Here is a 25,960-nt window from a genome sequence, read left to right as displayed (position 1 = left end):
GATACTATCAGCTTGCCTATGAGACCACCCCCTCACCCTGTGTGCTGTATTATCCATGCATTTTGGAGAGGTCCTATTACAGGAGAGACAACCAAACAACAGCAAACACGGGGGTCAACCCAGAAGGGGGAAACTGTCAGGTCTTGCCAGAGAAGTCCCCCCAAGCACTTCATTGCAGACACTCGGGTGCAAGAGTTAAAGTTACTTTATTAGAGAGAGAGATCGGTATCAAGGTACTCAGGGTCATTGGCAGAAGTGATGTAAGGTGGGTGAGCAGTGTTAATTATAGGGGAATGTTCCTGCACCTGGGAATGGGAGATTGTTAAGGTTTTGGCATGAAGGGTCCAGGCCTGGGAGAGAAGGGAACAGGGAGGAATGAGTTCATCACAGTTCTCAGGGAGGACTGGCTCCAGCTGGCACTCCAAGGCCACGTTCACAAGCCGGCTGGGAATATGAAAGCAAAACACCTGCAAGATAAGCAGCTAACAGCCAAGTAACAATTAAGATCCCTTTACACCTTCTCAGAGGATCAGCATTATGCACAGAAACAATCATGGCAGATATACTGGGGTGTATCTGACAGAAACGCTATAAGCTATTATCCACAAGGTATCAGAGAGTAAAACACTGGAAACTTAATGGCTGTGCTAAGAGGGACCTTGAAGCAAGGCATCAACCTTTTAATAAGTTGGTTCCCATTTACAAAATACACGGAACCACCAAACATAAACAGAATCCAATACGGCAATCTCCGAAGTGACACCCACCAATGGATTTCCTGGCAGCTATTCACTTCTTGGGCCAAGCACTGCTTCCTGAAAGCAACCAGCCAAAGTCTTGGCTTTTATCTGCTCCTCTGGAGTAAGATATATCAAGATGGGTAGCCGTGTTAGTCTGTCTGTAGCAGCAGAAAAAAACAAGAGCCTAGTAGCACCAATAAGACTAAAAATATTAGGGGTAGGTAGGATTGCCAAGCTCCAGGTGGTGGCTGGAGATCTCTTGGAATTAAAACTGATCTCTAGGTGACAGAGATCATTTCCCCTGGAGAAAACAGCTGCCTTGGAAGGTGGACCCTATGGCATATCCAGCTGAGATCCCTCCACTCCTGCAACGCCTCCCTCCCTAGGCTTCACACCCCAAATCTCCAGGAATTTCCCAAACTGGACCTGGCAATCCTAGTGGTAGGGTATGAGCTTTCGAGGTATCTGAAGAAGTAAGCTGTGGCTCACGAAAGCTCATACCCTACCACAAATTTTGTTAGTCTTATAGGTGCTATTGGACTCTTGCTTTTTTCTACTAGAGTAAGACATATTTCAGAAAAACACAGGTGACATTGCCTCTGTGTCTGCAGGGAGCACTCATTCAGACCTAGATTCAAGGGCCAACACAGGGGCCATAGTTCAGTGGTAAGGCATCTCCTTCACTTACAGAATGTCCCAGGTTCAATTCCCACCATCTCCAGTTAAAAGTATCAGACAATAGGAAAGACCTCTTCCTGAGACCTCAAGAGTCACTGCTATCAAGGTCAGACAATGTTGACCTTGGTAGACCAATGGTCTGGCTCAGTAGCCCTGTACATAAGTTACAGTAAATCTGGAGGGGATACGGAAGTGAAAATGGCCCTGCCGAGTGTCCCCTGCTGTGCTAGAAGCCAATCAGTTGAACAGGACTGACAATGGGCCTGAGTTCACCAACAGCATTATCCCTCCAACTCGAACCGGTGCAGAAAGAGGCAATTTGTGAGCTGACAGCGACTGCCACTGCCGAAGAGGGGTCTAAGCAGCCGCTGAGGCTCCAGCAGAGTTGCTGGGGCTTGGCTCTGCTCACGCCTGGTCAGGTACAGTTAACTGGCCAGCCCGCCCCTGCAGTAACTGCATGTACATCTTGCCTGTACATGCATATTGGTAAGAAAGAGCCAATGCCTTTCACATTACAAACAAAACTGGGGACTATTCGCTGGATAAATGTGGGTTTAAATTGCATGTTCAGCTTAACAGGCATTGAATATAACACACAAATTACTCAACATGCATGCAAACAACCCCACCCACCCCCAAGTATAGACTGTAGCATGTACTGGCATAATATAAGGGAGCTTTATGTGTTTGCAGGAGGATGCTTGGATTGCAACCTCTCAAGAGTTGGACTGACTCCAGCCCAACATGGTAATACAGCTGCCAACCTCTAGGTGGAGCCCGGCATTCTCCTGGAATTACAGCATCTCTAGACCATAGAGATCAGTGTCCCTCAAGAAAATGGCAGCGTTGGAGGGCAGACTCTATTGTATCACATCCCAGCTGAGCTCCTTCCCCTCTTCAAACTCTGCCCTCCCCAAACTCCAGTCCCGAACTTTCAGGAATTTCCAACCCAGAGCAGACAATCCTTCACGACAGCCGTTTTGCAATTGCCCTCCTATGGCAACCATTTTATGGTGGTGCCTATTCCTTGTTCTCAAAATTCCAAATGTATCCTTAGGCTCAACAAGGATCAGAAGCCCTGATCTAATAAATACGCTTCTGATCTTAGCAAAGAGCATAATTATAATAAAATGTTCTTCTGCTGACCACAGGCTAACGTTTTCTTCTGCTTTGATGGCTTTCTCATTCTTATGACATTCCGTATCTCCATCCGTTATCTTTAAACTCATATATTTTGCTTTATACTGTTACTGAAAACCGCAGCAACCCGTATGTTTAAATGGTTTTATGGTATACTCAGGATGTTGGGCTCCACTCCAAAAAGCTATTAGAGGCAACCTGAGGGATTCAACATGCCCAGTGGGATATCAGGCTTATTTCCTTTTTTAAAAAAGAAAGAAAGAAAGAAACAACATACCATATCACAAACTGCATTTCAAAATTCCTCTCTGCCGAGAAACAATTTACATTGCTGTTTGCAGAGAGGGGCTGCTGTTCAATTTTTTTTTCTTTACTATGCAGATGTTTTGAAATTTGTCAAAACATTACAAACTTTTGCACTTTACTGTGCACTTAAAGAAAATCATTTAGTGGAAGAGGAAAACCATCGGTATGAATATGTATTATGCATACTGAGGGCCCCAAGTTGAGGCCTGGGCATTGTCAACTAAATTCTCAGCTAGCAGGGACTGGGAAAAACCCTGTCTCAGAGCCAAGCTACAAGTGAGGAATGACACTTGCCTGGCAAGTGAACAGACTTATGTGTATTCCTCCCTGTTCACTTGCCGTTCACTTGCTCTCCACTTGATCAAGTGGAGCGCAAGGGAATGGCAAGTGAACAGGGAGGAATCCACGTGAGCCTGTTCACTTGCCATGCAAGTGTCATTCCTCACTTGTAGCTTGGCTCTCAGATCCCAGAAAGCTGCTGCCAGTGAGAGCCAAGAGTATTGAACTCGATAATCCATTGACTTGGCGCAGCAGTTTCATGTTCCACAATAATTTGTATTTATTTATTTATTTCACTTGACTTGTACCCTGCCTGTCTCCTCAATGGGGACCTAAGGCAGCTTACATCATTTTCCTCTCCTCTGTTTTATCTGCACAAAAACCCTGTGAGGCAGGTTCAGCTGAGAAGGTATGACTGATCCAAGGTCACTCAGCAAGCTTCCATGGCAGAGGGAGGATTCGAACCTGGTTCTCCCAGATCCTACTGTGACAATCTAACCACTACATCACATTAGCTCTCTATAAAAACATATGTTTACTCTGCCTGTTTAGTTTCACAGAACTGTAACATCTAAATTGTACTGAGCTGCCCTGAGCCCATCTGTGGAGAGGGCGGGATATTAATTAAATAAAATAAATAAATAAATTATATATATATGTGTGTATATGTGTATATGTGTATATATATATATGTGTGTATATATATATATACACACATATATATATACATATATATATTGCTCCTTCCTTGCCATGGTAATCCCACTTGGAAATCCAAAGAAATTATGCCACCAAAATGAATACTTGGAGGCAAGAGGCTCACACATCACTGATCGATCGCACCCAGGTATTCACCTTTTTTTTTAACCAATAATTTCTTTTCGCATTCAGAATGATTATACTTAACAGTCTTTTGGTGTTGAAAGTCTCTCACACAACATAATCCATTCCTAACAAGGCAAATGAAAATTATATATTATATTCCTGTATTGCACAGGGGGAGCTGAAGTTCAAGGAATGGTTGGGTTCCCTAAATCCAGCCAATAATGTCATGGCTGAGGTGAGATTAGAACCAGGGCCTTCCCAGCTCTCACTCACGCCCTGCAACTCTATATATGCCTACTCAGAAGTAAATTCACAGTGCTCAATGAGACTCATTCCTGGATAATCGTGAGTTAGCCTGTGGTCTTCACCTCCAGATTGAGAAGAAACAGATGACTTCTCTGCAGGCTTCAACAAGCAAAGCAGGGCGGAGATTGGCCAAGGATCTCTCACAGAGAATCTCCTTAAATGCCTGCCAAACTGCAGTTCCAAAGATTAAGAGAGGGAACATGACAGTTAAACAGATATAAAATGGTTATACAGCTGCAGTTGCACATGTCCTAAATCAATGCCACAAACGGTAACAAGAAATTCAGCTGTATTCCCCAGGCTATTTCTTTTAAAGCTGTACCAACTGCATTTGGTGGAATAATGTAGATTTTCATTGCTCAAAGAATGCAAACTCCAGCCATGATCCACACCGGCCAGATCAGGCTTTGGATCCTTTTCCATTTAACAGTTCGGTGTGCTGGACCCCTAAAGGGCCTTTTAAAACTCCTCCAGTTTTTCCTTTCTGGCTCGCCGCCATGTTGTATAATTCAAAGCAGAAAAAACCTCCATCCATCTTACATAATGCCTTCGCAGTTCTCCATATTCCTATTTCAATATATTTTTTTAATGGAAGAAAAAGCATTTCGGCATAAGAAAGGATCTCCCCTACTGTGTGTGCAACTGCATTTTTTGTTCATAAAACACTTAAAAGGCTCACTGTAAATGGTCTTCCAATAGCTGCTCAGAACCAAACAGGGCAGGACTCGCCAATCAAACCACAGCTGGATCCCAATTAAACTTCCTGTTCTTAACATAAACTGCAAGAGTCTGTCTTGAATTGTCATGGGGAAAAGGGAAAGAGGAAAAAAAAACCCTGGATATATTTTCCCAAGACCGTGTTTTCAAGTTTCACTTCCTGTTAATACCTTATTAAGCACAATGCTGAAATCCTATGTGAACCTTTGTTCCCCAAAACTTATTTTTGGCATTCTCACGCTGTGAAGATAAGTTTCACTGTTCCATTTGCACAAAGCCTGTATGTTGCTATGGTTTGAAAGTGTTTTGAAATGGAGCGCATTTTATATTAGTTGCCTGACCCAGCCCAAGAATTGTACATAAACCTCTAAAAACAATACATACATAGAGAGAGAGATTAAACACTACACAGTCAAGTGGTGTTTCAATGGGATTCTGATGTTATGTCTTCTTGAAAGAATTTTGTAAACCCCACTGTGAAAGAGTCAGATTTCTCTGCAAATCCTCATTACCCAGGGATAATATGGTAAAATCACAACATTCAAACTGGAGTGAAGCTAATGTAAGACATGCTTTAAAGTCTATTTTGGCGGGGTGTTGGGGACAGACTTTTAGTTCTTCTCCTCCCTGTGGGTCATAGAAGGGTAAAAGATCATAAATCTGTATCAGCCCAGATAACGTGAGACTTAACCAGCATTTGCTAAAACTCCGTATCTAAATCAAATCCTTACAACTTGCAGCTAAAATCCTTCTTTCCGAAGTATGTGTGTTATGTGCCGTTAAGTTGTCTCCAACTTATGGCGACCCTATGAATGAAAAATCTCCCAAACGTCCTATCTTTAACAGACTTGCTCAGATCCTACAAACTGGAGGACGTGGCTTCTTTTATTGAGTGCAGCCATCTCGTTTTAGGTCTTCCTCTTTCCCTGCTGCCTTCCACTTTTCCTAGCATTATTGACTTTTCCAGAGAATCTTGTCTTCTCATGATGTGACCAAAGTACAATAGCTTTAGTCTTGTCATTTTAGCTTCTAAGGAGAATTCAGGCTTGATTTGATCTAGTACCCACGTATTTGTCTTTTTGGCTGTCCATTGGTGTCTACAAAACTCTCCTCCAGCACCACATTTCAAATGAATCAATTTTCTTCCTGTCAGCTTTCTTTACCGTCCAACTTTCACGTTCATACATGGCAATGGGGAATACCATGGTTTGGATTATCTTGATTTTGGTTCCCAGAGAGACATCTTTATCTTTAAGGATCTTATCCAAAGTATCATACTTCCAAAAAAGACTGTTGGCAATTCTCCAACGTATCAGACATAATCAAAGTTGGGGGCAGGAGAGGGAAAGGCAAAACAGAAGTGACATACAGTGCAATCCTAAGCAGAGTTATATCTTCCTAAATCCACTGAACTTGAAAGGGTATAAGCCTCTCTACAGAATATTTTTGACACGTGTTCTAAATGTGTCGGGACTCGGGAGACGCAATGTTAGCCGGGAAGTGTAGTTTTAAATGGCAGAGACAGCAGAGCTCGCTTGAGAGGAGGTGGATTCTCTCATAGTCCTCTGCTGCCTCTAGTGTCTCTCCTTCTGGAGCCTTTGCCCTGCTGAGGCTAATTCAAAGTTTTAAGCAGTGAGGGCGACAGGGTAAAAGCTCCGGAAGGGGAGACGGTCTTGCACATCAGAGGTGGTGGAGGGCTGTGAGAGAATCTGTCCCCTCTGGAGCGATCTCTGCCGACTGCCTTTCAAAAACTACGTTTCCTGGCTAACATTATGTCTCCTGACACTTGATGGACATGCACCCCGGCATCTCGTGTAGAGAGACTCTTTGTTTGGGATTATACTGGTAGAGACAAGGCAGAGAACAAACACAGCAACCAAGTCCGCATTATTCAGGTAAGGCATTAAACCTAAGAGCACTTTGCTGAGAATATACCCCATTGAATAAAATAGGAATTCTGAATAGATCCACTTAGGATTGTTCCCAAAGGCATTTTCTCCTGTCTGAAGACAGGAGCTCTGACTCTTGAAAGCTTATTCCCTGAAAAGTCTTGCTGGTGTCTAAGGTGCCCCTGGATTCAAATCCTGCTGTTCTACTGCAGACCAATATGCCTACCCACCAAAACAATTCTCCTAAATTGTTTTGTCAGCATGTGCAGGACACCTATTGGTAGAAAGCTGGTAACAGATCGTGTATGGCAAACTTGCAGCCTTTTACTTGAGAAAAGCACTTCCCTCCCCTTTGGAATAGCTGTTACATTCATTTCGACTCTCATCTCACACCTATTTGCACACCTAGCAACCAAAGAGGCAAAACTTCCTTAGCAAGCCAAGAAGCAAAGATTGTTCGTACACACAGAGGTGATCAGCAACCCACACTCTCCACCCACACTCTAGTGCGCTTCTTTGAAGCCACACATCCACACACATTCCTCTGATTTGGTTGGAGCTTTGCTACCTGATTAATAACAAATCTCAGCCAGCAGAATTGCTATGGTGTCAATTTATCAAAATTAATTAAACATCTAAGCCCTAAAGTGTAGGATATTGCCTGCTTCAGACAGAAACTGTGAAATATAAAACATGAGTTTTCAAGGCCTTTTTCTTTTAAAAGTAACACATTCCAGTTGGGAGTTCTTTATTCTTACTGTATGCTGAATTCCTTGAAAATTACATCTTGCAGTACTGGCCACCTGTGCGGCTCAAGAATGGTATGTGATTGCCATAGAAACTCCCCCATTTTACAGCATTCAGACACACTGCAACAAGCTGTCAGTTATACCCTTCCAAAAAAATTTTTTTTTAAAGAATTCTTTTCAAACAATGAAAAAGGTTTTGTTTTGGAAAATGGTCTGTTGTGCTGAAATGAAAGTTACGGTATATAATACAATACACAGAGAACGGTGTGACCCATCTCTTTCAGGAGATGCTAGGGAGAAGTAACAGAGGTCGGTTGATGCCTTTATGTCCTGCTTAGGGCATTTTCAAGAGCATCTGGGGTGGCTCCCACTAGAAACTGGATACTAAACTATATGGAACTTTGTTCTGATCCAGCAGGGTTCTTCAGTCACCACATGAATCAATGTATCATGGGTAGGGGTGGGACTGTGTGGGGTTTTATTGTGGATGGGGAGTTCCTTGCAAGGAGCACTCCAGTCCCGCACGCACCCTTCTTCCCTCCTGCTTCCTTCAGCCCTGGAGGAGGAAGGGGCCTTAACTGGCTTCCCCCACTCTGGTTTAAGGGCTTGACTGAGAAGCAGAGCACCCCCCTTGCCCCTCCAGGCAACTCCCTCTTTGATCAGGGGGTGCCCTATTGTACGGCCAAGTATGTGGCATGAAGGATCCTGGAAGAGTAAAGAAAAAGAATTCATTAAAGAAACTAAAGGTGTACTTGCTCTCTCTGTTTGCCAGCCCTGTAGCTCAGTTATCCAAATGTGAGCTGCGCCACTCTTAGGGTCTTTCCAACCAGGATCTGAAATCATGGTTCGAAATTGGTTTACTAACCACAGTTAGTCCTAACTATGGTGTGAATTTAAGACATCACAGCTTGTTAGGCTTACCATGTGATCACTTATGGTGGCAATTGTCTCTGCTGCCCACTGTCGCTTCAAGCAGAGGTGGGAGAAATATAAGAATAAAAATATTGTAGGCTTCTTTGACAATATGTCACTTCAGGGTACAAACTGGAAGTAACAATGGGTACCTCTAGGAATTGACAGAAACTCTATGTAAAACCACAGTAGTGATCTTGGCAACATCCACACATATACCCACTCCCCACCCCTCCAATCATTCCACTGGTTTCCATGCTCAGCCTGGCAATGCTATGGCTTATTCCCCAGTGTCGCCCTTAAAATAGAGCAGATCTGGATACCAGTCAGTCTCTGTGGGGCAAGAGCAGAGGTGATGAAAGCAGCATTTGTTCAGGAAATCCATGAGGGCCAGGCGGTGTAGTGGTTAGAGTACCGGTCTAGGATCTGGGAGACCTGTGTCCAAATGCTCACTCTTACATTGAGCCAGCCTCCGTCTCCTAGCTTAACCTACCTTTGTGGCTTGTTGTTGTGAGGATAAAGTGGAAAAAGGGAGAACTATGTTGTAAGCTGCATTAATTTATTTGGATACATTTAATCTGCTTTTTTCTCAATGAGTGCAGATTCAAAGTGGCTTCCAATATGAGAAAGCAATAAATCATCAAATGCAGTTTCTCTCCAGGCAGAGGTCCCATTATGGAGAACCACAGCAGAGTAGTGGTTAGAGTGTCAGGCTAGGAGCTGGGAGATCCAGGTTCAAATCCCTACTCTGCCGTTGAAGGTTTCTGGGTGACTTTGGGCCAGTCGTGCACACTCAGCCTCACCTGCCTCATAGGGTTGGTGTGAGGATAAAATGGAGGCAAAGAGAACAATGCAAGCTGCTTTGGGCACTCATTGGGAAGAAAGGCAGAGTATAAATGATGTAAATAAGTAAGTAAGTAAATAAAAGCAGGGCGCGAATTTCTAAATAAATAACAGAAAATGAATGCCTGCAAGCTGAATCCTAGTTTCACAAACTAACCTTATTATTCTAGTCAACTTAGAAATGCCACTTCAAAAAAAGGAAGGGCCTGCAGCACGTAAGGAATTCCAAACAGGAGAACAAAAACTGCCTGAACAGCACAAAAAAGAGGTGTCCTACATATTCTGTCTCTGTTAAAGGCAAAATATGTATTTTCACTCTTTTATGATGACTAGAGTCTTTCCGGCAATTAAGTGCTCCTTTGCAAAGAGCTCTTCATTTTTGGAGAAAACCATTCATAGCTTCCACAGCCTAATTTCTGCAGGCAGATGGCTCCCTGGTATAAATCTTAACTGTGAGGGATGTTCACATGAGGTGTGTGATGACCTATTTGGGGGGGGGGGTCCCCTCTGTCTCTGCCCCAAGGTGAGGGAACATGGGGAATGCTGGACATCCCTCAAAACCAGGGTAGGGAAATTGCCACACTGCTGTGCTGCCACAAAATCCACATTTTCTCTTCCCAGATCACTGAAATGGGCCATTCGGTTTCAAGCATAAAACAGCAACAGGGAAAAACAAAAAGCAAAGATTAACCCTTGCTTTGTGGTCTCAGAGTGCATTAAGAAAAATCCCATTAGCCACTTGTCTCCATTAAAAAAAATCACATGCTAAGAAGAGGATAAAGGAATAGACATCCTAAATCAGAACAATTTAGGAGTTAAGGTAGGTATCAACTGATATGTGAACCAAGGACGAGATACAAAAAGAAAATTCAAACCCCATCCAAACTTCCTTAAATTGCTGGCTTCACCATCAGTCTGTCTCTAGGGTCCGAAATTCCTGGGGACAAGTATATAACTTATAACTGACCTGATCTGCCCTTCCAAATGAAGAAGAACGAGAATAACTGATTCATTTTAACTTTTTATGTGTGTGTTATGTCACGTGCTGTCAAGTTGCCTCTGACCTATGGCAACCCTATGGACGAAAGACCTCTAAAATGTCCTATCATTAACAGCCTTGCTCAGATCCCACAAACTGGAGGACGTGGCTTCTTTTATTGAGTCCAGCCATCTCATGTTGGGTCTTCCTCTTTTCCTACTGCCTTCCACTTTTCCTATCATTATTGTCTTTTACAGAGAGTTTTGTCTTCTCATTTTCTTTACAGCTATTTCAAATATAGATTGTATTGATCCACTGGCACAGTTTACCCTGTGCTTTCCCACTGATACAAGTTTCCTGCTCTGACTTGGGTTCAACTGTAGTCTGGGAGCTGCTGTAAAACATATTCCCTGAAGCAAGTCATCAATTAGTGTTGATTGGTTATCTGTTCTCTGGCCAATTGCCTGTATTTCTGGATTTTATGGCCCTATCCAGACATGGCTGATGTTTCATAAATGCATTGAAAAAGATTTTGGGGAAGCGCTTGTCTAGATCCTCTTGGGATCACCACTGAATAGTGCAAACATGTCTGTACTATCTCCTGTGAAATATCGGCAGGTACATAATCCCCTCATCTTCCTATGCCAAACTCAAAGCAAAAAACCTAAAAAGCAAATAAGGTACCTGACTGTCGGCAACCTTAGGTCAAGTCTGGGTTACTACACTTATGTGGTATTTTATCTACTTTTAAAAGCTTTTTTTAAAGCTTTCTCTTAACTCCACTCCCTGCTCTTCCTGACTGTACTGAAATGTTCCAAGCTACCAGGTCCCACCAAAATGCTGGCAAGGATCACAGCTTGAGCTGCCAAAATCTTATCAAGCTCCACCTCCTGTCTCTGGCTTTCCCACTTGCCGAGAATTATTCAACCCCAAAGCTGGCAATCTCCACCTATCCCTGTCAAAGGTTGATGTGATCACAGTTCTCAGAGAAAATGATACATTTTGCAGGTAATGATAAAATTTTGTCTCAGCTGGTCTCAGCTGGGTTTGGTTTTCCTTCTAGATGAGTATCCATGTTAGTCTGCTGCAGCAAAATCAAACTGGAGTCCAGAGGCACTTTAGAGATGAAGATAATTTATAACCTTCCATGAATCACTTCGTCAGATGCACTGGAGTGTACTGCCATAAGGCTGAAACATTTACATTAAACGTTGCAAGGAACAGAAAGGTGGCAAGGAGGGAAGAGATGTGAAGGCCTGGGGGAGAGGGGGGAGGCAAAAAATTGGAAGACCCTCTTTTTCTCTCCAGTGTGTTACTATGTGTGTTATGTGTCATCAAGTTGCCTCTGACCTATGGCGACTCTATGAATGAAAGACCTCCAAAACGTCCTATCATTAACAGACTTGCTCAGATCCTGCAAACTGGAGGACGTGGCTTCTTTTATTGAGTCAAGCCTTCCGGTTTTAGGTTTTCCTCTTTCCCTGCTGCCTTCCACTTTTCCTAGCCCAGCAAATATGAAAACGGCTGAGGGGGGAAAGTTCAGGAGGGCTGGAGTTGGCTCCTTCAGCTTGCCTAGCCATGACTGACAGGGAAATGTGTCAGCATGCTTAAGGAACATTCCAATGTTCACATTTTCATAAGGATGAGGGAAGGAAGCAATCTCGGCAGCCACCCCACGTGTGGCAAAAACAGCCTCTGAACCAGGCCCAAATGTAATTACCTGGAGAGTGCAAACCAATGCAGGTCCATACAGGGGACTGGTTGGGGTCTGGGGAAAGGCTGCAGCCCCCTTGGGTACAGGCATCAGCAAGCGGATTCAGGGCTGTGCTGTGCAGAGAAGGCGATGACACTAAATGGCAGCAGGGTGTCCCAGCTGGTAGCGGCATCCAGCCTGCCTTTTCGCTTCGCTACATGACAGCTTCCAAGCCCACATGTCTGCAGCTCATCCTGCTGTGGTGGGCTACCTTCTGTTGTTATTTTTAAAAGACCTTGATATCCCCACTCTCATGGGCTGAAAGAGCTAGCGAAGTAAAAGGTAGGGAGGTGATGTGCTAAGCAGAAGCACCTCTAGGGCTGCATCACATAAAGGAAAGGGGGAAGGAAATTCCTTTTATGTATGCGTTCCTTTAACGTCTTCTTTTCTTTTTTTAATCACACAATCTTTAGAAGTTCCCGGAACGCCTTACAAAATTAAACTGAACTGCAACAGCATGGGAACACCAGTAGGAAAACATCAGTTTTAGAGCTGCTAATAAATACCACAGCATAAAGCCATTTTGAACATTTATAGGAAAAACACACACAAACAAAAAGCAGGAGTTGCAAGAATTGCCTAAGCAGCACTCAGACAGATCAAAATACCAGCAGTGTGAAGCGAATCGGAAACAGTCAAGCAAAAAAAAAAAAAAAATCAAATGCACTGAAAAAAATCACCTAACTGCAAATGCTGGGGGAAACAAAAACACTGTTTAACTGGCACCTAAAAATTCACAAAGCTGGGGCCGTATGAATAAGGGTGAGGGTGAGGTAGCTGCCACCTCACTTTGCAAGGTGTGTATGAAGGGAGAGAAGGCTCCTAATCATTGGGCAGATTGGTACAGGATCAAGTAGTCCGTCAGATTCCCTGGCAAGGGTGGCTGGTGCCCTGGCTTCGTTTCATGCTCTGGACACCGACAGGAACCAGAGCAATCTTCCTTGCAGCCATGGGTCCAAACACAATTGTATAAAACAGAATTTAAACGAGTAGAAGGCAATGCAGTAAGAGCAGGATGAAACATAAACACTGAAATATGCTACGATCTTGTTCCTTTAATAAAAAAGTATCCTCCATTATTCTACAGCCCTATCGCTTTTATAAAAATTACCCCAGAACAATTCTGTTTTACGCACTTGGAGAATGATTGATGTGTGGGGGCCTTCCTAACCTCCTCAGGCAGGCCATTCCACACGGTGGGAGCTACAACACAGAATTCTCACAAATTCAGTTCAGGGCTAGCCAAAGAAACTCAAAACTAACCACATTTCTGTTCAGTTATCATAGGGAGTGCAAATTTTTGCCAGAGCACTCCAGTGGTCATACCCAGTGCGTTTGACTTAAGCAACTGGTAATCAGGGACAAAACATGTGCCACAATATGAATTAAAATCCCTAGCTTGGTTAAATGAAAAGAAAAAACAGTGTTTCACTCACCTGTAACTGTTGTTCGTCGAGTATCTTCTGTGCAGACACACATTGGGACTGCGCACGCGCAGGCCAGCCGCGGAGAGATTTCCATAGCTTTAAAAGTCTGTGAGGGGGCTGCTCCACCTCCACTGCGCATGCGCAGGAATTCCCGCCGAAACACAGGTAGACAGGCGGAGCACCCCCACTTCCCTCAGTTCTCCTAAGCCGCCTGAGGTAAGATACAGTATAAGCAAAGACATTCACAGCGGGGCAGGAGGGAGGGAATGTGTGTCTGCACAGAAGATACTCGACAAACAACAGTTACAGGTGAGTGAAACACTGTTTTTCGCCGTCGTCCTTCTGTGCAGTGCCACATTGGGAGTATAGTGAGCTACTCACCAGTGGAGGAGGGTGTGAGTGGATCAGCTGAAAAGGAACGCAGGACAGCTGTTTCCTCTGCTGACTCCCTTCTGGCCTTTGTGTCAACAAAGTAGCACTTTACGAAGGTGTCAGCTGAGGACCACGTGGCAGCCTGACAGATGTCTCCAGAGGGAAACCATGTAGTAGTGTTTCAGACAAGGCTTGCGCCCTAGTCAAGTGTGCTCTGATCACCCCGGGCCAAGGGAACTTTGCCGTCTTGTAGCAAAAACTAGTCGCTGCCACTATCCAACTGGTTAAGTGTTTAGAAATGTGGAAGGAGAAAAGACTGTGTAGTTATCAACCCCCACATGAAATACTGATATAGCAGCTAAGGGCACCTAAAAAGGAAGACTTTTCGTTTGTTTGTTTTGCTCATTTGAAGTTATAACAAATATTCAGAAATAAATGCCAATGGGCAAGAGAAGGGTCAAAACCCCTTAGAGTCTAACCACGACATGAAACAATTCCACTTGTGACTATAAGGGGTATGTGTGGAGCAACTGTGGGCCTTTGGAATAATTTGGGTCCCCTCTTTGGAAAAAAAGAGGATCTGGCAGGTTCAGCAACCACATGGTTGGTTTCAGGGTTGCCACATTTTAGAACCATATTTGACCCTTGTGTAGAGAGTACGGCACTATCGGAAGTAGAGCCTTGTGCTGAACCACGTTGTACGAAGGGTCACGGTAGGGAATCCTCACTGTTGAAAAGAAATGGACAGGATGTACTTGGCACTGATTGTTCAGTCGTGGACGGTGAGTGTGAAAACCATGCTGGGTGTGTCTGCTCTGCCGTACTTCACACCCAGTAAATGCATGGCCTGTGGCAGAATATGGATTCGTCTAACCCATTCCCACAGAGCTGTAGTCTCGGTACAGAGAGATCAGATAATATAGAACTGTGATGTTGTCTGTTTGAATCTTAACCCTGATATTGCTCAGTAGACCTGCAAAAGATGAAAGGGAAAATAGATCGCTTCGAATTTCGATACATTAATGATCCCATGGGTGATCAAGTACCCTGAATCAAAGAAGGATCACACTGAGCATCCCAGCCCAACACTGAAGCGTCAGTGGCTATAGAAATGTTGGTGCAGGCCTTCCCAATGGGCGTCCTTAGAGTGCGGCTCATTATAATAACGATCTGCGTACAGATCTGAATATAGACAATTTCATATAGAGAAGATCTGAATATTGACAATTTCCTATGTTGATGAATAGTCATAGGATTATAGTGACATTTAAAAAGCCCAATTTTGCAGCAACATCATTCAGAGGTAGTAGAGGCCATGATACCAGTAGTGTCTGAATGAAGAAAGCAGATAAGCCAATGCCTGCAGCCTTCATATCTAAACATTAGGAAGGAAGGCACTCCATATGGGGGAATCAAGTTTAGCCCCAGTGAAGTGAATAGTTTTACTGGGGTAAGGATAGACTGTTCCCAGTTAACCAACAGTTCCCAGTTAGAGATGGTATTATGGACAACGTGAACATGGTCATCAAATAGTGATGCAGATTCCTGTAATAGGAGCCAATCATCCAAGTAGGGGCATCCAGAAACAGCCCTTGGACAAGAAGGGTGCAACTGCCAGTGCCTTACACTTGGTAAATACACAAGGTGCAGAAGCCAGGCTGAAGGGAGGTATATGTGTATTAAAACATTAATCTCCACATTTAGAATGACAATAGCCCCTGCAAGTGGGGTATATAGAGATGCAGAAGTATCTTGCAAGAAAACTTTACTAAACTTATTCAGATTAAGGTGGACCGGAAAACTTTGATCTGTCTTTTCTACCATGAACACTGAAGGAGAGAATCAATAGAAACTCTGCAAATGGCACCCTCAGCCAACAAACCAATAAGAGCCTCCTGGAGAGCAGGAGAACAGCATTCTGCACCGGAGGAGCAAAGACAATGGTGGTTATTCAAGAAATATAAGTGATAACCGTGTCTAGCTATACAAAGCACTCAAAGTCAATAGCGACAGCATCCCACAGAAAACAAAGCGATACATTCTGTCCGGAAAGAGAACAGGAGTGTTGAACTCAGCGTTATCTCCCTGAGGAACAGGCTTGCAAGAATACAACTGGGTTAGTTTCGATTTTGACCTTGACACGCTGTCGGTGGTAAGGTGTTAAGATGGCAGACACTTTTTTTAAGATGGCAGATTTTTCTGCAAACCTGGAACTTTCTTCGGTTTTGTAGAGAAATTCCCCGTTTTCTGTCTCTAGTCCCATTTTGCAGATCTATTAATCTATACTCCAAGGCCCAGTTAAGAATTAGATATATGTTGTTATATAATGCAGATGTGTAAAATCACAGGAATTGAGAAGATGTGGGCAGGAAGAACAAAGGCAGTCACTGCATTAATGGAGGGAGAGAATCTATTGTATATTAGAATAGAGTTAAGCCAAATGGGAATGCACAGTTGGGGGTAATATTCGTGTAAAATAAAATTAATGTGCTATCACAATTTATTAACATGGAGAACAGAGGCTGTGAGAAATAAATAAAGGGCAGCATACACACACCCCACCTTTTAATTTAAAGCATCTATTAATGAGCAATAAGAACATCATGGGAGAATCACAGCTAGGCACAAGACCATGCAACAGAACAAAGTGCCACCTGTGCCCATTAATTAATAGCAGCAACCCAGCCAGAGTGGCTAATGCAACCAGCACTACCGTTACAAGCAAGAAAGCTGCCATATTACCAGCATGCAATCTGAAGGAGCTTAGCTTGCTTGGCCTTGAATGTGCAGGAAACAGCTGAAGCCGCAAGACCAGAAGCCGTAAGCAGAGCCTGTTAGGACCAGCAAGATAAGCAAGTAGGGAAAACTCCACTTAGTACTGAAAATCAGACAAAGAGAAGAAGGTGGGCTTTGCCTCAGCAAGACTTTGCCTCGGAACGGCTTTGCTTCAGAACAGCAAGGTATAAAAGATCCTCCCTGCCCAATTTGGGAGGAACAGAGCTATTTTTGTGTCGTGATACTCTGTATCCCCTTATTCCTGGAATAAAGCCCCCCCCCTTTCCTACATTCTCTGGACTGGTATAGTTATTTGAGCAAATCGCACTTAATCAAATGAATTTGCAATTTGTGAAACACCAGTATCCAGGGGGCTTGCACATACAAGTATACCTACACCATATATGCTATCTCTTTCAGAAACATCCATCAGCTGTTTATATTGAGTACAGTGCATTGTTTAAGAAAAAAAGATAAGTGGGGAATTAAAAAAAAAACTCCAGAAAGCCTAGAGGTGGACATTTTAACTTCCTGATCAATCCATCATACATCTCAAAATAGCCATCCTCAGGTGAATTCCTGCTGATAGATGAGACACAAGGTAGTGGAAGAAGAATTCATCCAGAAATTTAACTGTGCTAATCAAAGCCTAAACTGGGATTAGGGTTTCTTTTCATGTTAACTGATTGGAGAGTAACATTGCTTTTGCATCCTTGATAAGGGTTGCCAGGCTGAGCATGGCAACAGGCAGGAGGGTAGGGGCAAGAACATGGTAGGGGGCAGTATTGCGAGCATGATGATGTCACTTCTGGGGGAAACCAGGAAGCAATGGCAGTAGCTCTAGGAATCACCAAAACCTCTGTGATTCTGAGAGGTATCATCATTGCTTCCAGGTTTTCCTTGGAAGTGATATCATCATAGATTAGACTACTGGGGGTTTGGCAACCTTGCGCATAATGTCTCCAGGTAAATCCTTTTTGATGAAAGCCCCTAAAACAGTTCTGCATAAACATGCTTCCAGCTGATTTCCTGACCTTATAGCTAACAGTTCCACTAGGACTTGAAGCAGATAATAGCCTACATAAATCCAGGCTCAGTAAATATAAACAACATGAGCTCATTCTAGAAGGTGCAACTGGATTTTCTTAATTTGATTTTCTAGAAAGGGCACCACGTATGAATAACTGCAGAGATTAAAAGCTGCACTGAATGGCGTTTGGGAATCCGAAACGTCATCTTACTTGTTCCAACCTTCTGAAAGACCAACTCGAGTCAATTTTTACACTGAAACAAAATGAAGTCATAACAACAGGGAATTTGAGGGTGTACAAAGGGTATAATTGCTTGATCATTTGTTTGTTTACCACAGTTCATTAGATTTTTTAAAAAACTTCACCAGCAATTAATTAACGTTAGCTAATGAGCAGACATTGTCACATTCTTTCCCTCTCACTCAAAAGCCACAACCTTATCCCCCCCTCCTTTTCTGGCCCCCATGCCGCTGCATCAGATGCTGTCAAACTGTGGCCGCTATCGATTACATGCTTCAGTTCTTCAGCCGCTCTAATCACATCCCTTGGGTCACAGAAGAGGATGTATTGTTCAGCATCTGCCTCTTACTTTTTATCACCAAATTATTGCAGGATATAAAGACCCACAACAGGCCACAGCGTAACTCCAGGGAAGAAATGGGGAGACAAAGGGATAGCACGGAAACTGTGGCTCTGGGTACCACATAATTTTGAAAGCCCAGACGAAAGGGCTGCCCCATCTTCAAGTTGGGCTACAGCAGGAATGCCCCATGGGCTCATATTTTATTTTATCTTTTAATGTATATTCCATTTTTCTCCATGATTAGGACCCAAAATAGCTCTTCATATCATTCTTCCCTCCTCCACTCTATCCTAATAACAATGGTGTTGTGAGGTCGGCTAGGCTGAGAAATTGTGACAAGTAATCTGGCAAATTTCCATGGCAAAGCAGGGGTTCAAACCTAGTTGTCTTAAATCCTAGTCCAACATTCTATTCACTACGCAATCACTAGGACTATGGCTAGTCCAACATTCTAATCATTTTGTAAACCGCTTCGGGCCTCGCTCAAGGGAGAAACAGTATAAAAATACAACAATTTGAAATAAAATACCATGCCTGCACTCATATACTATTCTCAATGTCTTCCATTTAATTTTCAGAGCAGACCATAATGCCCTATTGTCCTCCTTAGGGTTGCCACTTACCCACTACCAAGCAAATTTCCCCCAGCAGGGGATCACAAGTCAACTCCCAGCTTATCAGCTATGAGTCGGCTTTCAGTGGCTGCAAGTGGTCTATTCCTGCGAACCCATACAAACAGGTTAGAAGCAGCCAAACCGACTGTCGATTAATTTGCTGCCTGATCATCACTGCTAAACAGGAAGTGAGCACAACTGGCAGGTATTCCAGTATTCCTGCAATGCCATCCATGTGTCACTTTCGCTGTGATCTTAAAGATGCATTCCTGGGAGTAAGTTCCATTGCTTAAAATGGGATTTCCTTTAGAGTAAGCCAGCTTTAGCATGCCTCCCTTTTTATTTAGTGTTGAAATATATTCAAAAAGAGGGATGGGAGAATATTACACTCTTACCCTAGGCTATTATTTTTTATTTCCTCGTTGTTTCATTACTAGAAAGCAAAGCTATGCCCTCTGGCCTCAGCGCTCTTCAAAGGCTGTCAGCTATGATGTCTGCCTTAAAAACAACCCTCTGGATACAGAGCAGGGAAGCAGAACGAAGGGAAAAGCAGACCTGGAAACCAGGAAGCCAGGGTTAAAGTCTATAAATATTTACAAAAGCTAAAAATTTTCCCAGGCTAGAAAAAAGGAGTATGGAGCATCCAGATGAAGACGCTGAAGACATTTAGCCAGCTTGTGTGTTCGCAAGGCACAGGGGTAGCAGAGTGCCCTTACCTCAGTTCATGAGGCATACAAAACCCACACCCAATTGCTGTTCGTGTTCATTCTTTCTTTACAAGGGTACTTTCCCTCTGCCAAATTCCTGCTCAATCAATCTAACCATGGTTCTATACAACCTGTTTTCAGAGAGGCTGCTATCCCAAGGCCTACCTGAACAAAAGGAAGTGCTTCCTTTTCAAAATGAAAATCAAGTTGTGGAATTTACTGAGCGGTCTTTTTCCCCACAGTATCTTCCTACAGGCTAGAGAACCTTCCTTTAACTTAATTGGCTGTTCCATTGGAGGAAGAGTTACATAAGCTGAAGGAGGGCTTCAAACTTGGCCTGCAGATGCAGCAACGGTCACTAGCACGGGTGGCTTTAAAAGAGCATTAGGCAGATTTATTTATTTAAAATATTTATTAGCCATCTTTCAACCATCCGGGAACTCAAGGCAGCTTACAAGGTAAATAAAGCAATAATAAAATACACTAAAAAGATAGTGTTTAAAAACACAGTTTAAGACTGCCAGCAACTAGAAAAAACTAAGTTAATTAAAAGTGGTTCACGGTCACCCTTGTTCTCAGGCCAGGGACTGCACCGCCTGATCATGGGTGCACCCATTTCAGTTCCTCCTCGGCCAGCATGTATTGCCCTTCACCAGTGGTGTTCCAGCTTTTGCCATTACTTTACTGTGGTGCCTTCAGTGGCTGCCAACCCTTTACTAAGAGGCGGCTCCTGCTGCCCACAGTACAAGAAAAGGGGAGAGCTGGATACAGCCAGTTTGCTTTCTTGTTCTATTTGCTGCACCCAGTGCTTGCTAGTGTCTTCCCCTCCAGCCTTGATCCAGCCCGCTATTCTGGAGTATAAGCCACTGACCTCCACCCATTGGCCCTTTCAGCCCTTTACTGGGTTCATCACTGGAGCTTGCTGGGGATCCTGCTGGCTCCTCTATCACCGCCCTGTTCGAGCCCCCACCAGCCTCTTTGTGTTCTGTGTCAAGCCAGGGAACTTCCCTGTGCTCCCTAGCCGTTGTTGCAAGCCACGCTGTTCATCCCCACCACCAGGTCAGGTCATCTGGGGCCCCTTCTCTCCCATGGCATCCCAAAGCACCTAGCAGCAGGCCTGTCTCCACCTCCGGGTTGGCTGATGGGGTGCTGGGCCTCTTGGGCCATCTCTGTGGCTCTACAGGTGCTAAATGGCACCATTTTCAAAAGGGGGCTGTGCGCATCTCCCTGAGTTGTCACTGAAAAGGCCCTCTCTCTTGTACCCATCAAATGAGCTATTTTCGTTGATGGGATAGTCAAGAGGGCCTCTCCCTGTTGTCTTCTCCCAGGCTGGAATGTATGGGAGAAGACAGTCCTAGTTAAAAGAAATGTTTTGATCTGGCATGAGAGGTTCAAAAATGACTGTTAGCCCAGAGGACTAAAGGCTATACACTAGTGAATGCTGTCGGTGGAGAGTGCCCTCAAGTCATATCTGACTTATGGCAACCCCTAGTGAATGCCAGAGCTGAAAATACACTTGCCAGCTGATGGCTGGCACCCACCGGGAGACTGGAGAGGCAAGGACATGGCGGTGGCATCACAACGATGCCATGATGTCACTTCAGGGCAAACCCGGAAGTGATGTCATCACATCAGCACAACACTCTAGAATTCATCAGAAATAGATTAATCCTAGAGTGTTGTGCCACTGTGATGGTGTCATCTTTTTGGTTTGCCCAGGAACACATTGTAGCAACACTGATTTTCCCACCATTTCCCCACCACCACCCTACCAAGTGATGGTGGGGGGCAGGAGCTGCCACCAGCAGGTCCCTAGTTGTGAAGTTCCTATTTTGCAATCAGAAGGTCCATGATTTAATGTCCAGGTAAAGGAACTCAGTTGCCCTGTACTTAGAAAGACCTTCCTCTGCCCACTACCTTAAAGAATGATAGAATCATAGAGTTGGAAGGGGCCATACAGACCATCTAGTCCAACCCCCTGCCCAGTGCAGGATCAGCCTAAAGCATCTCTGATAAAGAGTCACTACCAGTCCAGTTGGACAACACCAGGCTAGACATGCCATCGAACTGACTCTAAAAAAAGCAGCTTGTTATATGTTCAGTTCTGTGAGCACTGTTATACAGAGCCATGGGATAAACATTCTTTGAGATACAGCAAATATCACCTTTGAACTGCCTTCCCCCTCGAGGCTTGCCCGGCACCCAATCATAATTTGAGGTGCCAGGCCAAAATGTTTCTTTAACCTGGGATTTTAACTCATAAACGTTATCTTTTTATTTATTTATGTCATTTATAGTCCATCTTTCTCACTGAGACTCAAAGCAGATTACATAGTATGAGATGAGTACAATCAGTATCAAGGACATTCCCATACAGTGTCAAGGGCATTTCCATAGACAATGCCATAGGATAAATACCAGTTTGAAAAGACATAGCATTAGCAAGGATCCAATACAGAGCTGAAGAATTGTTGAAACAGAACATAATCTATTCTAGGGCTGACATTAGACAACATGAAGCACAAGTAGTATATAAGAGTACAAATTTAAAGCAACAGATAACATGTAAGGAAACATAGTGTTAAAGTTTATGGTCCCTAACTCATTAGCAAAGCATCTGAGACCCCCCCCCCCCCACAATACCGCCTTCCTATCTGAGTAAAAAGCGTTTTTGAATCATTCGGTTTTGCATTGTTTGCAGAAAGCCAGGAGGGTGGGGGCTCTCCTGACCTCCTCAGGCAGGCCGTTCCACAGGGTAGGGGCCAGTTTTGTACTCTACATTTGGTCCGAGGTTCATTTCATGGATGTATTTAGGGTGCTCAATAGTATTTTGGTTTCAGGCCTCTGAATTGTTTATTTGCTAATTTGAATTTGTTTTTCTGCTAATAATGTATGGTGTTTTTTATGATTTTAGGATACTCGTAAGCCATCTTAGATAAGATTCTGGAGAGGAAGCATGTAAATTCTCCAAATAAATAAAAGTAAGAAATAGAAGCGTGATCATCTCCATGGCAGTGGATTTTTAAATCCACTTCTGAACTATATCCTGAAAGAGAAATATGGGTGAAGCAAGATCGGGTTAGGATGAGAAGATTTTTCATGGGCAAAGCCAGTTAAGCAGATGGCTGTAATGTGTCCAGTTCATACATTACCGGCAGGATTTGGCTATTCCCAGAAAACCATTTCCTCATAGTTATATCCTATGCTGCCATAGCAACATACGCAGGTGCCAATCATGTGATCCTGAACCGATTACATCATCCCTTCCTGCACCAATAACCAAATTGGGAGACAAGATTGGCGAAGAAACAATATCATCGATGAAGCGCCATGTGATTGGTTGGCTCCATAAATTACCAAGGTGATGCGGAAGCCAACCTCAAAAGAAGCACGGTGAGTACCGTATTATCTGCCATAAAAATGGGGACTTACCACATAGACCAAGCTTCCAAAAAAAGAAGTAGTAAAAATGCATTTATCTTGAAGATCTTCAGCAATCAGACAGTTTTGCTCTCTGCCCCTAGTATATATATTTTCATTCCTTCCTCCATTCTAAGCAGGTTTCAACTAATATTCCCCTCAATATTCTGCCTCATACCAAAAATAAAATTACAGTTCTCTCCTCTGTGGAATCCCAGTGGGCCCCCATGGGCTGTAGGGACATTCTCACAGCTCCTGAGAGTAGTGTATCAGAAGATGAAAGAGCTTCAGTAATCTCAGTGTGACACTGGTGTTAACTAACCTGGAAGGTGACCAAATGCTTGCTATTAAAATCCCCTTATCTAGGAGCTGCACATTTCTGCACTTGTACTGCTGTCAGAGTAGGTGGCCCAGAGGCAAGTAGGTTACTGTGCAGAAAATATATTTTTATTTTAAGAAAAGAAAGAAAACCAAGCTGAGACGGGCGCATTACTACTAATGAACATGACAATCAGAATGTCTTGCCCAGGCTAATAATAATGCATCATCTAACAGCAGAAATAAAGACATCAGTAATTCCATACAACAGTAGCAAGAGTAGAGGAGAAAAAATTAATAAATGGGCTTCAAATTAAACAACTGATTATGTGTACGGGGATGTTAATGAGATAAAACGGTGTCACGACAAGGTACCTGGGATGTTTGCACACATACCTGTCCAATCCCCAACGACTTTAAGATGGATGCCAAATGTTGCTCTGGTTGCTGTCGGGCACTAGAAAATCAAAACATAACAAGAACTCAGCAGTGAATAAAAAGAATATATTGCACAGCAAACAAGCACGACCTACTTTGAAATAGGATTCAAAAGCTGGAAATGAGGCATGCACCAGAATTAACAGCATGGCCTTCGTGCTCTGATTCATTGGAATGGGTGGGAGGGCTTTTGCTTACAGTTTATTCATGAGATTTTTTTAAATCACTGTCTTAGAGCAGAACCACAAGTGACAAAAGGCACAGGATGGACACTTGTCAGCTTCCCTCAAGTTTTGGCGGGAAATGTAGGCAGCTTGGCGGAATGTTGGACAAGTGACAGTTGAAAAGTCCACTGGACAGCAGTCAGAGAGCGAAGCTGCGAGACCAGGACGCCTACATTTCCCATCAAAACTTGAGGGAAGCTGACAAGTGTCCAATCTGTGCCTTTTGTCACTTGTGGTTCTGCTCTTAGATAGGGCTGCCAGGTCCCCTAGAGGGGGAGAGGGAATCTCCCTCTGCCCCCCGCTGCCACTCACCTGGTCGGTGAAGGAGGAAAGGCCCACCTTCTGATATAAAACAGCACGTATTCCTACCCACCTCCAAAATATGTGAATAACAAAGCCACCTTCATGTCGAGCCCTAAGTTTCTAGTTCTTATTGGCTGTGATGACAGATTACATATGCACTGAAATCTAAGAAACCAGGACACAATGACACTTCTAGTGGCCAGAATGCCAAGCTTTGGTAAGCCGCATGTCTCCCGGCTTCTCCCTGTGAGTATGCCAAGTGGAATAAATTATGCACAAATAAGCACACATATACACATTTGGCACATCCGAAACAGGTTGCTGAACAGGTGTCCCTTTGATACAGAATTCAACATTTTTTAAAATTAAAAGAGTATATTCAAAGCACCAGGAACTGTTATTTATTATGGTTTCTTGCCACTGCTGTGTAGATCTAATAAATAATATCATTTATACAGCACATTTCAAATGCATTTCATATACATTTGCTCAGGAACTCTGAAAGATACGTCAGCCTAATTACCCCATACTGAAGCTCTGGCAGAAGGAAAGAATATGGTTGAAATTGAAAAATAAAATAGCCACTTTAGGTGTTAATTATTTGTAGAAAGACACAGTGTGCTAAAACATGTGAAAACCAAAATCAAAGTAAAAACTTTTTTTTTAAGTCAAAAAAATTGGGCGAGTTGTGATAAGCCAAATTTTTTTAATTTTTCCTATTTGCAGCAACTGCCACAGAACCAAGGCAAAAAGGCGAAGCCAAATTCACACACTAGCCTTCAAGAGGTCTTAATGTTGCAGAGGCTTATCTCTTCTCGAGGGCTGCAGCATGCTTGGGGGAACTATCATCTAGCCCTTGCTGGACGTAGTTGCCAAGCAACCACCGAATCTGACACCTGCTGGGGACAGGGCCTGTCCTCAGCTGGACCACAGTTCTGAAAGCTGCCTCAACTTTGTTTCCTATTTGCAGTGATGCTGGAAGACTGGGGGAACAAAGTCTATCAAGTCCCCATGTCCACACTGTGGCCACCCTTTCTGGACACCTTAACCTCCAGGTGGGAACATGGGATATAGTGAACAGCATGAATGTGATGGGAAGTCACATTACATCACAGGCAACTGTTAGGGTCACATGACAGCAGGGCTGTCAGCCCCACAGAGAGCAAGAAAACAACAGAGGCTGTTGGGGGTATGAGCACAAAAACAAAAGGATCCAAGTCCACCACGAGCTCCAACCACTCTCACTCCAGTTTGGCAGTCATGTACTCTTTTTATACTCAATAGAGTGCTATGTGCTGATAGAGTTCCATACAATCAAAGGTGCAATCCACTCCACACATACACCATAAATCCTATGTCAATACTTTCTCAGAAATCCTGAAGCAGAGTACAAATTATAAAAACTTAGCACTGATGTATTCATATCAATTATAGAATGTGCAAACATACTGCTACCCCCCCCCAAAATATAAATATTTTGGGGTAGGGGGTAGAAGAGCAAGAGTCTCTGAACATGCCTGTGCAGGAATCCTCTCCACTGTTGTGCGGCTTCACCATGCTGTCCTGCTGCTTCTCTCAGCATGCACAGTGCCCTTGCTTGCTATGCATGTACGTTCAGGTTGCCAGCCATGT

The 25,960-nt window shown here is 43.6% G+C and overlaps 1 protein-coding gene across 1 annotated transcript in view; it reads right to left on the bottom strand.

Moving 5' to 3' along the window:
• NOX4 (NADPH oxidase 4) overlaps window positions 1-25,960 on the bottom strand; it is a 154,037-nt gene that overhangs the window by 52,145 nt on the left and 75,932 nt on the right. Inside the window, exon 12 of the mRNA XM_054973924.1 lies at window positions 23,760-23,820. Within this exon, the coding sequence (XP_054829899.1) occupies window positions 23,760-23,820 (61 nt within the window). The remainder of the gene's footprint in view (window positions 1-23,759; window positions 23,821-25,960) is intronic.

The sequence above is a fragment of the Eublepharis macularius genome, chromosome 3, assembly GCF_028583425.1.
Source record: "Eublepharis macularius isolate TG4126 chromosome 3, MPM_Emac_v1.0, whole genome shotgun sequence".
Classification (NCBI taxonomy): domain Eukaryota; kingdom Metazoa; phylum Chordata; class Lepidosauria; order Squamata; family Eublepharidae; genus Eublepharis; species Eublepharis macularius.
The sequence above is the reverse complement of the archived record's forward strand: the minus strand, read 5'-3'. Positions and strand labels throughout refer to the sequence as shown.